Raw genomic sequence first — 15,481 nt, forward strand, 5'->3', positions numbered from 1 at the left:
GATTCCCCCCAAGTGCCGGTAGCCAGGAAGGGAAGGCAATCATCAAGCCTTGCTTGACGTCGTGGTTCCAGAATTCTCCCCGGCCCATCTCGGGCATCCCGAGAGAACCTTACACCCGACAGGGACAGAGAAGAAGTTGAACAATGAGATCGTCTCTGAAATGAACCGTCGTGTCGGTATCGGTCGGTCGTCGGGTCTTCGGTGATTCAGCACCTCGCCCTGACAGCAACGAAAGACCCAGAGATGAAGAGACACGCAGGGAGTCGTGCGTTCAGCCCTGTGGCACGACAACCCTCATCGTCGCTCGGACGACAGGACCATAAGCGCGCTGCCCAGGAAGCACTCGCATCCTCTCGCGCCTCGACTCCTCTGATGGCTTTGACGTTGGGCAGAGGAAACAGATGACAAGCGGGACGTAAACCTGGGGTTCGAACTGGTCCCCGCTCGTTCCTCCAGGGAACCGCAACGATGTCGAGCCGTGATACCAGGATAGCAACGAACTATTGTGACGATGACTACATTGACGTTGTCCCGCGAGGCTTCGAGGCTGACAACTCAAGCCAGAATACAGCCGTAATGGAATGAAGATGACCCAATCATGGGACAGAGAGATACAACCTCACTCCTTAGCGAGCTGCATAATCTGGGGCGCTGGTTACACCTGTAGTGCGGCGTCTGTTGCACGATGCCGGCCTCGGCCGAGCGACGACACCTTGCAGTTACGCCGCGCGCTTGGCTATCCTGCGCCGCTCCTCCGCCCTGCCCATGCGAGGGCATATCTTACCATCCCACAGAGCATTGGGCGAAAGACCGAGCAGGAAGGAAGCACTTCGCGACGCGAACAGGCACCGAGGTAGGCGAGACGGCGGATGAAGAGGCGAGATGCAAGACAAGACAAGTCGATTACATCAACGTACATCGGTTGAAAGGGGGGAGGCGGGTTGAGCAAGGCAGCCTTACAGCTTGCCCGCCGCCATGCTGTCAGACGAAGAGACATTCGCTCCTTGGCGGCCGACCGCTCTAGATGCATTTCCCGCGCGGGACGATACGAGAATAGCTCGACCTTAGGCCAGGCACGACGACAGACTCCATCGTCAAAATCCCACCAGGTACAGACAACCAGTCTACGTGCGCTGATTGGACGGAAAATTCGACAGCAAAAGATCATCCTACAACTGGGCCAATGAGTCCGAGTTGCCATATCGAGACGTTAGAAACGAACCCCGATCCTTCAGTCGATAAGCTTATCATCGAAGGATCATCGAACCAGTCCAGCTCTATCCAAAATCTGCCCAAAAAGGGTATTACAGCCCGACAAGAACTGACTGCGACAACACAAGTTCCCAATCTCCAATCCCTCTCGCTGCCTCGCAAAGCCACGCAAGTCGTCATTGCTTATTCTGCATGACCGACCGAGGTGGTCAGCCCAAGACAGCTGGGCGGGCGGCGGGCGGGAAGGGCCTGTCTCACCGAGATGCGGACGAGTAGGATGCTCCCCCCGTTGAGACTTATGCACGCAAGTCTCGGGAATGCGAGGCGTAGATCTCAGGATTCCCGGCAATGCGGGCCTCGGTATTAAGCCCCGGCGGGTTTTGTTTTGTTTTTTTGGTGGTGAGCTTGTTTGACTTTGCCCAACTGCCAAGTTTCTGTCACACAACTTTGTGCATTTTACACACAAAAGTAAGCAATGCAAACCAGAAGACGAGATAAACAGCCCGGCGGGATTGTGGCAGACTGTGTTGTAAGACCTCGGCCGTCCGGCGCAGGTGTCGGTTGTCACACACAAGACACTGTCACAACCTGTCTTGTTTGATGACAGACATTGACAGGAGTCAAGAGTAGAGTTATGGCGTCAGGTTTCTCCTTGACACTACCCCAATAGGCAATCTGCCTTTTCAACGCCCATTGCCACCGTATCATGTGCCGTCGCTGATGGCAGCATTGTTGCGTCTTGGGATGGCAGGCTGTCCACTCCCGCGTCTTCCCGCACTCGCATGGAGTCGTCAAAAAGGGGCAGACAATTCGTCGTTGTCACCTGTTAACGGGGCCAACCTTGAAGACACCAGCCGAGTACGCGCGCATTTTGTTTGACGTGACACCATATCGTGGTCAAATCGAAGCCAAATGCTGTAGCCTTTCGATCTCAAACCATCGTGATGTCCTGTCACGTAATTGGGACGCGATGCATGAGTAGTTCAGAGGTATGTTGAGTGTTTGCAGATATGTCAAGAGCCGGTCGTTTGAAGTTGGCAACGCTACTGTGGGCGTCGGCACTCTCGGACCAGAACCGAACTTTTGTTCAGTCTTTACAGCGGCAATATGCAGGAACGTTTGGTTTGCAATACTGCTAAAAGATCGGAATGCTTGACTTAAGTGCTTGCATAGACGTCAAAAGCTGAACCTGTCGGGCGTGCGCTGACAACATCGAGACGACATCGTCAGTGATGTTTGTCGACTCATGCACCGCACGCTCGCTGACTCCTACGAGGCAGCAGTAGGCGAGGGCTGGAGCGTATTCGTACGTATCTTGATACGCTTTTGCAAGACGTAGCGGAATGCTCCCGTTGGGGGCCTGATGGCAGGGATGGATGCACGTTGTTTCGTTTCAACTGAAGTCTTTGCATGGTTGCAGCTGATCCGTGCCCCCCTTGTGTCTTCCAAAGTATTCCCCTGCTAGGAAGGTGAGCAGACAACTCAGCCTTCAACAACCTGCAAAGTGTTTCGACATCTCTCTCAATTACCTGGTACGGCCTGTTACTGTGTCGTGCTCGTAACTCCAGACAGCGACAGTGGCGGCTGTCACAACTGTCTGCTGCCCTGCCAATATCCTGATGGTGTACAGCTGTCTTGTCTGGGAAATCGATTGACAGAAACGGAAGAAAGTGTCTGAGCGACCCTAATACGAACCGTTTGTTTCCTTTTTGGGCAGTAAAGCATGGGACAGAGTGCTTCACGAGTCTGGCTTAACCATGGCAAGGCTAAGCCGAAGAGATCGGCAGGCTCGGTAAAGTGGATTGCTCAGTACGAGGTGCTACCGCCAGGTGGAAGTGCCTTAGCCGGAGGCTCGAGCAGTTGACGATGCATTTAGTTGAGTTAGACCACAACCTGACACGACCGCGGGGTGGCTGACGGTGAAATGTGATTTAATACGTGCTAAGTGGGTTGGCGATGTGGCTGCAAGGTATTTCAAACTGAGGCTCCGCAGACAAAGGTGACGCCGGCTCTTATCGGTTCGGTCGTTGGCAGCGGCCGCTTCAGACGCAACAATAGCGGGTTTGCAGATCGGCGCCGGGCGGTGACTAGGCGTCAGGGTACACAAGTTCCCGCTGATAGCTTGGGGATAGATGAGGCCGTTGTGCCGAGTCCATTGGTTGGGTGAATCATTTCGACACCGGGGTGGACTCGCCGGCTTGGATGCCGATAAATGCGAGGTCCCTCAGTGAATGACACTCGGCAGCCGGATCAGCGGATTGCAGCACGACTAAGCCGTACTGACAGGGGATCAGTCGTGAGAAATGCGACGAAAATGACGACCCTGCGGTAGATAGCCCAAACGGCTGGAAGTACTGCTAATTGGGATGTGACGGTGGCTGTCAACGACTAGACGAAAACTCGTGGTTTCGGGAGCCGAGGAAACTGCGAGAGCGAGAAAACAACGTCTGCGGCGTCTTAGGTTGCGTATGGGAGGAAATGCATCATCGGATCAGAAGAGTCGGGGCTTTGGATTCTCCATAGAGGTGCATGCAGATGCCCAGCGCGCGCAGGACAATGGCTGTGTCGGGGACGGAGCGGCCCCGAACAACGGACGAGAAATACGGTAGTTGAAGTAGGCAGAGGTGCTTTGCTTGCCGTGATGACTGTGGGCACGCTGAAGTTCTGAGTGTACTTCCACGGCGGCTTCAGAAACTGCGTGCTGCAAGGGCATGTGATGCTGAAACGGTGTTTGACAGAGGGCCAAAGTTTCTGTCTATCGTGTTGAAAGCTCGCATCATCCCACCCGCGTGAGATGCCGAAAATAGGAACCCGCAGTTGGCAGCCGCCCTTGAACTCGAAGGACTCAAAGGGAGGCCAGCACGAGCAATAGTGCAGCCTTTTGCACAGTTAAGTGTGGACTGACCAGGGCCAGCCTGGCTGTAGAACGGCTCGTCCGCCGTACGTGTGCATGTCGACCGAGCTCAGGGAGGCCGACCGTTGGCCAAGTGTCAGGGCTCTCCTAGTTCTGCCAAACATCGAGATTGGGCAGAATATTCATAATTCTGCCGAGTCACCGTCTCGCCAGTCACGGGTCGCCTCCTGACCTCTCCATTCCTTTAAGCGGCAGTCTGAGCGGCGGTAGGCTTTGCGATATGGCACAAGCGCGCCTCCTGGAACACAGCGAAGAAGAAGGTGATGCAGCGGTCGCGAGTCCGTGAGCGTTGTGTGTATTGTGGACCAAAGAGGGTCGGAGAATAATGTCTCTGGGAGCATGCCTGCCTGCCTGCATGCTGCATGTCTTATCATTCGCTGGCTCGGCGACAGATTGCAAGAGAGACAAGTCTTTCTGAAGAGGCGCCGAGACTGGCATGGGAAACCCTGCATGCCGACCAGGGCAATCTGGGTGTGTGTGGACCGCGCTTTCAACCCCAGTCGTGCCCCCCATGGGCAGATCAGTGGAGTACAGCGTCCGGTTCCGCGTGTGTCGTTGGATGGACGGTAGGATTGTATTATGACGGTGATGTTGTGATAGGGGTCCAGCAGGTGAGGCCTTGAAAGTCGGTCTCGCGTTCATTTGGATTGCCCACGCAAATAGCTCCTGAAGGAGAGTAGAATAACATTTTTGGCAATCTCGGGCTTGCACTATGCGAAGCCCAAGACGACCGGCTTCAGGCTCTTTTTGGAATTTGAGCAACGCGGCGCAGATACCTCCATACGCCATATGGCGCATGGCTGCCGGGAGCGATATATTGGCGCGCTAATCAGAGCAGATCTAGCGGCATCTAAACCAAGGTGCTTATTCTTAGCGGGCAGTGGCTGCGGGCCATTGCTGCCGTCTCCTTTGCCTGACTCTTCAATTTTCGTTCTCTCAAGTTTTTCTTTTGTGATCTTGCAGTGGTGATAAGTCGACTTGAGCTAGGTCGCCAAGGGGGAGATGAAGATGTGCCTTGGCCAGCGAATCAGCATTGGACATAGGCCAGAGTTGACGTTGCTTTTTGCTCTGTTGCAATTTCTCTTTTGGAGCAGAATTTTGCCATGCTGCTTGGGCATGACATTGAAATCATCGTGGTGCTCTGTTCCCGTCTGATGGAGCCTGCCATGTCGTGCTGAGCAGCTGGAATACATGACTCTTTCTGATTAGATGCGCACAGCCAGGGCCATTTCTGTGGAGTTGTTTCTCGAAGGCGGAGGATTTCAGAATAGACGGCGTCTGTGGACCGTTTCTGCGCTACGCAGCATCTCAGGCAGTCGGAACCAGCGGGTAGCGGGCGGGTAACGGACCAATGGCTCCAAGCGACACGAAAATAGCTGGCCTGGCCGGGTCGTCGTCAGTGGCGCTGAGTTGGTTGCCCCGGGGTTAATCGGCAGCAACTCAATGGCGGCTTCGTAGCGAAAGAACAAAGCTTGACCAGAGACCCCAAACACAAAACACACAAAGAAGAAAGAGGAACAAGGAAAGGGGATCAGAGACAACGAGTAAGGCAGGTAGCGCGGGATGTGTGGAGATGGGGAGGGATGTGAAGCGGGAGTGGACACGACTCAAGGCGAGGTCAGGCCAGGCGAGGCGAGGCGAAGCGATGCGATGCGTGTCGGGTGGGTGCATCGAGAAGTCGAGGGAGGTCCCAGATCCAGATCTCGCTGAGATTGTGATTCACCTTGCACTTGCATAGGCAGGGCCCAAAGCTCGGGGCTCAGCAGACGCAATCCTGATGGTGCCAGGCTGGAGGTTATCGAGGCCTGGTTTCTGAGAGTCTGCGAGGGTGTGTGGCAGCTCCTTTGAAGTTGTGCATCCTCATTTCTTCAGCTCGCAATGCAGTGGATGGCTGACGTTGGCGGCTTGTGTAGGTAGGTACGCTGGAGTTGGAGTAGCCGTTGCCGAAGCCGTTGCTGCGTTGCACGCTCCTCTGGAGATAAGGTAAGCAAGTTGGAGGAGAGACAGACGTTGTCTGGCCGGGATGATGAGGGTGTCAAAGTGTCAATCAAAGTGGTTTTTGGTGGTGGTGTGTGTGTGTGTGTATGTGCGCTGTGTGGGAGGTGATGCGAAGAAGGAAGAGGAGGCTGGGGAGGAGGAGAAGGAGAAGGAACCTGGAGCCGAGGTAGTACGTACCGATTTGTGCATCTTCCCCTGACCAGTGACGGGAGTTGATCATAATTCCCACAAAATCGGGAAAAAGGGAACGTGCTCCAGCAGACATCGACCCCACTATGTACGTACTCCACGCCCATCCTCAGATACAGCCCCACTTTCAACCGATGTATATCACCTTATGTCAGCAGGCGCAGCTGAGTACGGGGCATGGGCATGGGGGACATTGGTGGGGGAGGGAGGGGGAGGGAAGAACGAGGGAGGCACCTTCGTTACTTCGTGCCTACCTCGCGCGAATCTCCCCGTATCATCCTTTCCTTTCCTTTCCTTTGCTCTCTCCCAATGGTGAACCATCACCACCAACACACCTACCTTCAACATCATCTCATCTTTCACCCCTCGAGTCGCAACCGTAACAACGCCCACCCTCACTGCCCTGCCCTACGAATACTTTCTCTGTCTTCCTTCCCCCTGGCTAGTTGGCTATCTTGGATGCTACCCTAGTGCCTCCTCCCGCTCTCCCACACTATCTGCAACCACAAATGAAGGATCGTCGCACCCGCAGCTTGATCGTTCACCGTTTAAACCATCACCGAACCTTGCAGCACTAGCGCCGCCATCGTCGACCGAAATCGCCCTGTTGCTTGGCGCAAATACGCATCTAGTGGCCCCTTTGCTGTGCTACTCAAGCTACTGCTGCCGTTGCGGCGCCGCCAACTCATCAGTCTCCTCTTCCACTGCTCATGGCATTGCATTGGATTCCAATTACGATGTGCACCGCCTGTCATCCATGACAGCGACATCTTATCCCCCGTCACCCAACTTTGTTGTTGTTGTTCTTCTTTCTTCGAATCAGAAACCGAATCAGAAGCCGGCCTGTCTCTCGCTTCTCGGCCACTCGGTGCAGCCTGCGCATATCTATGCCGAACCTGAAATGCCATGCTGACGAGAGTTCAATAATCCAACTTGGCTATCGTTTGGTGCACCCTGGCTATGCCTTGCTGCCGTGCCCTGATGCCAGCCTTGGTCTGTCAAGGCAACGACTTACGTATCCAGTGCAGTGCAGTGCAGTCGTATGCACCATGGCCCAACAGTGCCGTGCCACCGTGGTCTGGTCTTTGCTACCTCGCCTGGATACCGACCAGCGACACTTGCAGCTGCGTTGCGTTTTGCCGCCGCATTGCCTGAGCCCCAAACCCACCCAGCAGCAAGAGAGTCTGATACTGAGCATGCGCCTGCGTCTACGACCTTACTCACATTTGCGCCAGCGCCTGCGCCTGTGTCGGTTTTTGCGCCGCCCCCAAAGGAGCATGATATCGATGTAGTTGTGGATGCGCGATGCGCAGGCCACTTTTCGGCTCCAACGGCCGATTTCGACAAAACACACGTCTGTTTAGTGCTGTCAAATGACCGTTTTAGGAAATCCCAGCGCCATTCCCGTTGGTGGAGGTCGCCTCAGGGAAGGCGGACAAGGTATCCCACCCACACTCCAATCTCCCCGAATCAGAGACACACAGGCTCAGCCCAGCCTCCTACACGAACCGTGACGACATGCCTCCCGTCTTTACCTTTGTCTGGGATACCACTGCCATGCCGTTTGGCACAGGCCAGAAGACTCGCAGAAACAGATGGCACGAGCCAATGGCCTCTCGACAACCGTCGATCTGCTCCGTGCCTTGAAACCCGGCACCGCACCCGCAATCTACACTCTGAGCACAGCTTGGACAGAGTCATCCCGGCCAACACGCGCTTTCGGAAATCCATGCTCGGCCGGGTTTGGCTCTGATTTCGGGTCTGGCTCTGGCTCTGGCTCTGGCTCTGGCTCTGGCCAGAGATGGACAGCACACTGACACGACGTTGACTGACGACAACACAACTCACTCTCATGGTCTCCCCCAGTTCCTCGAGTTGGCCTGCCGTGGCCCCTGTGCCCTTGAAAGACTGTCGAGATTTCTTGGCTTCCTTGCTTCCTTAACCTTGCTTTTCGTACTCGTTCGGTCGGCAGCGATCATCTCTCTCCACCCATCCACACGCCCTCAGTTAACCTTCTCTGACATTGTCTCTCCCCGTCCAACTCAACTCCCACACATGCCCGTTTGTCTCTCTTTCTCTTTCGCTTTCTCTAACCATTCCCAGCTCACGAGTGACGGGCCGGCTGTTCCATCACCACTTCTCCTCTCCTCGTCATGTCACGCTCCTGTGGTGTATGCGTTCCATCCTATGTCGTAAACTGCCCACAACAGACCTCTCTCTGTGTCTGTAAGGCTTCCCACCCACTCAGCCAAGTCCTTCGGGATCATCTCAATTCTGTCTGTGCCCTGGCATTTGTTTGATTTCTCACCCCCTCCTCCCACCCAATCCCACTCCCACGTACCCTCTCGCCGTAAGACTCCCCGCTCCCCGACCGCTCCCTCCCACCCCATTCTAAGCCAAGCCCCATCGCCGTCCTTTCTCCTCCCCGTCGCCGCCGCCGCGGCGCCGCTGCCCCTGTCAAACGTAAAGCTTACTGAACTGGGTTAAACAGTACGAACGCCCTACTCAGGTACCTCACGCCGTCTCCTCGCCGGGCTTGGCCGTTTATTGTTTAGTCCACCTGGCTAGTGTGTAGGTCCAAGGTACGCGCGATACGAAAGCTCGTGGCCCGCACCGTAACCTAGCCAGCGTTTATGTACACATACGCATTCACAGATCCGATCCCTCTTGAGTCCCATAGCACACACTACTGTACCTCCATATGCAAGCAGGTACCTTGCGTGCCTCCGTCCACCTCACCACTCGCCGCAGTGGTCGCTTTTTGTGCTGCCGCTCTTCTGCCCAGCCTGGCCAAAGAGCTCATGTCTGCGCCAGCCACCAGGCCGTTGACTTGCATTCCCCACTCTCATCATTGCTATCTTCAGCCATGCTTCCAAGACCGGTTCCATCGCGGCTGAACGTATGTCGGTGCCGTTTCTCCCTCCCCTCCCCTCCCCTCCCCTCCCCTACCAAAGTGCCAGCCAGTCCCTACACCTAAACGCCCAGGGCCAGCCATGCCGGGCTATCATGTAGCCTTGTACTATGTACCCCTGCCCAAGGATCCATGTTGCACATCTCCATGTGCTCCAAGTGTCTTGCCTCCAACGACTGTGCGTACTCAGTCTGCTTTTCGTCCTGAAGCAGGCACCGCCTCGGCCTCCCAAGATCCCATCGCCGTCACCCACACTATTACCGACCCTTACCATCCAAGCTATTCCCACTCTGCTGGGTAGCTGATGCCATGCCCAGACCGCTTCCGTATTCGCCGAGCTGACGGGTCCTATGCAACCCCTGTCGCTACGCCCGGCCCTGGTCCATACATCGTTCCTTTGGGTCCTCGACTTGCTTCTGTGATATATTTGAAAACCGTCCACCCGTCCTGCATTTTTGTTGTCGGATCCTGAAGGAACTCTGCTTTCGTATCACTTGTTCGAATTTCTCACACATTCGGTGGCAACAATATCTTGGATGCAAGTTCGTCCAGAAACCTAATCAGCATCGTCACACTCGAGCATTGCCTTACCGAACCTTACACCTTGGACCATTCCACCGGGCCATTCTTATTCAGCCCTTACCTTCTCTCCTGCTTCTTCAAATCTTCTCATCTGCATCTTCACCCAAACACCAGCCCAATCTTCGGCACTTCGATCGAGCTCATACCTAAACGTGCGCATCATCCCGAGTCCTACTCTCAACGATCCGTTCACACACTTCAACCACCGCAATCTGAGCGCTCTCAAGATACCCTGCCATCTGTTTGGAGCTTGATGATATCCTTCGTATAACTCTTCGACTCTCAATCGCCTCTTGCGACTGTCCAGACACACCTGTGACAATGGTTTTCTGCGCGTACTGCGGGAAGTCCTTCACCAGGAAGGAGCACCTGGAGAGACACATCCCTAGCCGTACGTCGTCACTCACGCTTCCACTCCACGGAAGCAACACAGGCTGACTTCACTTTCCCAGACACCAATGTCAAGCCTCATCGCTGCAGCGCTTGCCAGCTTTCCTTCGCCAGACGGTTAGTGGTTTCTGATAACCCCGCGTGAACACTCACTCACTTACCACGCAACAGAGACCTCCTCCAAAGACATCACTCAACGTACCATGAGGCTCGAGACCCCATGGAGCCTCTGCCCGGTGGTGTTCCCACCGTGGCCGGCCGAACACCTATTGCCTGCCAGAACTGCGCCAACGCAAAGACGGGTTGCGATAAGAGAGTACCATGCTCGAGATGCGCAGAGAAGAACCTGCCATGCGCAGCTAGATTCGCGAGGAGATCATCCAAGGCTGCCGTCAGAGCCGCCCAGGCCAGCGCCGCATTCCAACAACAGATGATGCCCACCGTTCCTCAACAACCACCAGCCCAGCCAGTCGCCTTCATGGATCTGGACCCGACATTGCCCAAGCAAGATTCTCCAGGAAAGATGTCGACGGGATCGCCCATCACGACCATGGACCCCCGCATGGTCGAGGCACAGATGAAGAAGAGCTCTCCTCCTCAATCACACAGCAGCCCCAACGAGTTCCCCTCACCTCACAGCAGGATCGAAGGCCTCGATGAGTTCATGCAGCTCAACAACGACTTCATCACACCCGAGACCAACTACCAAGACATGATGGTGTGGCCCGAGTATCCCTTGGAGCTTGACATGTACAACCAGGTGCCCATCTCGCGCCCTGACATGACGATGCCGAGTTTCACTGAGCTGAGCGACTTGTCCTCGACCTCAGCTTCAGAGCCCATGACCGCCTCGTCATCGCGGGGATCCATTCACACCAGGAGTACCAGCATCATGTCCACTGCTGACTTCGACACGACAATGAAGCCGGCAGAGCCTGTCATGGGGATGATGAACGACTCGATGATTCCTGAGTTCGAGGTTGTTATCGCCGCCGAAGATTCATGGCCTCTCGCTCGCTGCAATCCCCCCATCTACTCTGGTACTTGCCCGCGAACCGCAATCGTCCACCTCGAGTGCCTCGAGCGCAAGTCGAAGGAAGACAGTACCTGGAGCTCTCTGGAGAAGTACTTGGAGAATGTCGATTGGGATGCGACGGATGCTTCTGTCGTCCCTCTTACCTCGCGCACCCGCGACCGGATGCTGGCCATCACGCAGTCGTTCCTCCAAAAGGCGCTTGAGATCCATCGCAGTGGCCTCAACAACGGGTACTCCAAGACCGGTTACGCCACCCCCAGCGAGTTTAACTTCCTCGTCCTGCCTCCCACTAAGATCCTGGAGTACTTCCTGCGCAGCTACGTCCGTAGCCTCCACTACTACTACCCTCTCATCGTCGCTGGATGCGTCGACCCTAACGAGATGCTTCTCAACAACCAAGCGTCAACTCTGCTTGTCCTCTTGATGATTGCACAGGGTGCGTCGCACGTGCCGAGCGCCGAGGCCAGATATCTCGCCGCCGGTCTGACAGAAACCTGTCGCATTTCACTCTTCGACATCATCGAGAAGGACGTTGAGCTCTCAGCTGACCCGATCGCCCTTCGATGCGCTCTTCTCTTCACCTTGCTCGGTGCTTGGAGTGGCGACAAGTGGTTGATGGATATCTCGATGGGACAGAGGGGAATGTATCTGTCGGTAAGCAGCCACAGCCCTCTCTCATCAACCAATGTATGCACATGCTGACATGATCATAGATGCTGAGACACGCTGGCATGTTGGAGCCCCAGCCATCAATGATCCCAACCTTGAACAGCACCACCAGCACCGAACTTCAATGGCGCGCCTGGTTGCATCGCGAGATGCAGAACAGGCTGGTCTACAACTGGGTTATGGCCGACCAAGAGCTTAGTCTCTTCCATGATACCCCGCCTCAGCTAGCCATCACGGATCTTCAGTGCCCTCTGCCCAGTCCCGAGTCGTTATGGCTCTCCTCAAACTCTGAGCAATGGTTTGCCAACGTGCAGAACCTTTACGGCTGCACCGCCAACGTCAACCCCCAGTTGCTCTCCAGCCCGTCCCTCACTCCCTCATTGTGTGAGCTCTTCCAGGACTTCATTCACGACAACCTTTCCCGCCGCCAGGGCAGCCTGTCTCCTCAGCAGCTTCGCCTTCTCCTCCACCCTCTGCAGGGCCTGCTTTGCCACTTGAGGCAGATGCTTTCCTGCTTCTCTGACGTCCTCTCTACGCGCCGGGCAACCTCGCGCACTGTCACCAAGGCAAGCACTATGCTTCGCCTCGAAGAGGTCCAAGCACTCTTGCAGAAATGGTACGAGCTCACCATGGTCGCGTCCAAGAACAACCCCGACTGCGGCACCACCCGCTGCAACTTGGTCCTCTACCATCTCATCTCGCTCAATGCTGTTACAAATTTCCCCGAGATCGAGCGCCTCGCCCGCCGCGACGGCTTTGACGGCTCGTACTGGGAGCTTAGCCTGCGCCACAAGCGCTGCGTCTACAACCGCGAGGAGGCCATCTTCCACAGCGGCCAAGTCCTTCGCCTCCTGCGCTCTATGCCTGCCGACCGTCGCCCGTGCTGGTGGCCCGCTGGTGTCTACCGTGCCACCCTCATTCTCTGGGCCGATAGCATCGCCCGCCTTGACCCCAACTTCCAAAAGGCGCAGCAGGCTTCTCAGGCCCCAGGCTCATCTTCCCCCGCCTCTCAACACCAGGCTCAGAGCCCCGAACAGCTCAGCGGCGCTGGCGCCTCAAATGCGGCTACAAGCTCACAGTCTCACGGCAGCGGCAACATCGTTGCCATCGACCAAGTCACGCCTGAGGACCCGGCAGTTATCTCTTACCTCTGGAGCGGAGGAGATGGTGTGGCGGTCCTCACACGCCGCGACGGCACCACCATGGGCTTGGACAAGCCATCCGAGGTTATCGGATACGGTGTCATGTCCATCGAGGAAGGTGTTACCTGCCGCATTGGCGACGGTATCAAGCGCAAGCTCATTACCCTCAACAACAACTGGAACGTCACCGATCTCAGTGCTACCACAACCGCATGAGGTGTCACTCCTTTCATTCACACTTCATCCATCCATTCCTTTTAATGCCCTATACAAAAAGTGTTTTTCTATTCTTCTCATGTCATTTCTATCTTGTCTCACACATACACTCTGGATATATGGATCATGTTGATACTTTTGTTGGTGGTGGGCTTTCACTTCTTTCCCACCTGTACAATCTTCTGTTGCTTCACTGGCGTCTACGGCCTTAACGACACACATTGCGCGCATTTTCGGGGAACCAACTCGATGCAGGCCTCTGCAAAGCAAGCATTGCCTCATCTGATGAAAAGGGGGAAACACACACACACTAAGGGTTAGCGGCGTTTTGCAGATAACGCAACGACGAAGTTTGATTTGAGGATTCAACATTTCCATTGTATTTGCTTGGGAAACTTCGGATCAAATAGATACCTCGGGCCACTGGTCACGATAAGGGAGGGCCTTCACTTCTGAAAGCATCATGTATGTTAGTTGTCGATGCAAAAAACAATTTGCACCAATCTACAAGCTTTAACTTGTTAAATTCAGTCTTCCCTATGAGTGACGCGTGTGAGCGATAAAATCACCAGTTTGTGTGCCGTGATAGGCGCAGCGGATGAAGTCTGTCGCATGGAAAATCTCATGTGGTACACCTCTTCGTGCCTGGCTTACACATGCGCGGCGTGATCAAAAATCATCATTGCACACAATCGCAACCGACGGCGGGGGTTGGGATGAAAACCGCATAAGTCGACGTTTGGAATCTCGAGTGGGAGGGACATGTGACATGCGTGATGGGCAACTTAAATCTCGTGATTCTCATGGCTTCGAGGGCATGCAACGCAGAAGCCAAAACATGTGAAGGATTGCGAAAATGCTCGGTTTCTGTTCGCCTTCAATCCGCACAGCCTGTTCTAGCAAACTTGATCTAGAAAGTCCTCCCGAGGAACGGCAGATGGGTGAGCAGGGAGGGAAGATGTCCTTTGTTGAACCACACCACTTGCCCCTTTTTTTCTTCATGTGCCGCCCCGTCCTTGCTGCCCAACCTTTTGGTAAATTATCGGCAAGTCCGCGCGCGAAATAGTCATCCGACGTTTTTTTCTGTGTCTCGTTTTTTTGTTTTCTGTCCTTGCGAACCAGTCTGCTGGGACGTGTCGGGGAGGTCGGGTGGGAGGGCCAGAACAAGGACGCCGCGGGATTCGGGGCCTCTTCAAGGGACGAGGGGGGGTGCAAGTTGGAGGGGGCCCCTGGTTCGCTGCCAACTCCCGCCATCCTAGGAAGGGGAAAAATACAAGCAGTTGACAAGGTGAAGGGTTGTCCACCCCTTCTACCAAACATGGTGATGCCCACGAGGGGAACATCACCCGAGACTGGGGACTCGTTGTTTGCGCGCCTGAGGGACGGGAGCTAAAGAAGGGAGATCTGCAGAGCAGACACGCATGACAAGCATTGGACAAGGCACCGGGGGGCCTGTGGGTGTGGTGTGGTAAGGTGAGGTAGGTGTGGATGTGACAGCAGGTGGACGTCACCGCAGGAGTCTGGGCGTTTTGACGGTCGTGACATGCGCGAGCGCCCGGGACAACTATTGCATTGTGCTTTTTTGTTTGGTTTCTTTCGCCTTCCATAGCGAGCGGAGCGGACATGACCGCGGGGCGCGGAGATGGGGTTTACTCAACGCCATCTGTGCTCCTGGCGATGTCCCGGGACGGCCGGGTGCTTACAGCGGGAGATGGACAGTAAACGTGGGAGATGGCGGGATTGTAAGCGGCGTCTTTTTGGTCGAGGTTGCACGGCAGAGCGGTCACACAACCTACACCTACCTTACAATTACACAGTCAGAAACATGAGTACATGTACATACACTCGCACAAGACGGCAAGAGCGCCCACACCGAGAACCCCGAGACCGACGAACGCATGCTGCGTGCGTGTGTGTGTGTGTGTGTGTGTGCCGCCCCGAAGAAAGCCCCGATTCGAGTGGTTCGACTACGAAGGGGTTCTTAGTAATTTGTGTGTTTCACAAGATGGAAAGGAAGGTAAAAGGTGGCTCTGGTTTCTCGATTCAGGCATGTCGGCGCGGCAGTTCCAGGAGCGGTCTCCGTCTTCAGCCCGCAACCGCATCATTTCGTCCCGTCTTTTTTGGATAGTGGCGTAAGATGCGGTAAGGGGAAGGAGAATAAGATTCATGATATACAGGGCGGCGGCGCGCGTAGGTCGGCTTTTCCGTATAAACTTGACTTG

At 55.2% G+C, this 15,481-nt stretch overlaps 1 protein-coding gene across 1 annotated transcript; it reads left to right on the forward strand.

The window, feature by feature from the left end:
• Positions 1-10,127: 10,127 nt before the first annotated feature.
• On the forward strand, positions 10,128-13,259 carry TRY5-3 (Transcriptional regulator of form adherence 5; the record flags this gene model as incomplete). Its single annotated transcript, XM_032036066.1, has 4 exons — positions 10,128-10,197; positions 10,259-10,313; positions 10,368-11,886; positions 11,946-13,259. The coding sequence occupies 4 exons, from the start codon at positions 10,128-10,130 to the stop codon at positions 13,257-13,259; spliced, it is 2,958 nt and encodes a 985-aa protein (XP_031892745.1).
• Positions 13,260-15,481: the final 2,222 nt, after the last annotated feature.

The sequence above is a fragment of the Colletotrichum fructicola genome (genome assembly GCF_000319635.2).
Source record: "Colletotrichum fructicola Nara gc5 chromosome Unknown KSG_Nara_v1_contig03, whole genome shotgun sequence".
Lineage (NCBI taxonomy): Eukaryota > Fungi > Ascomycota > Sordariomycetes > Glomerellales > Glomerellaceae > Colletotrichum > Colletotrichum fructicola.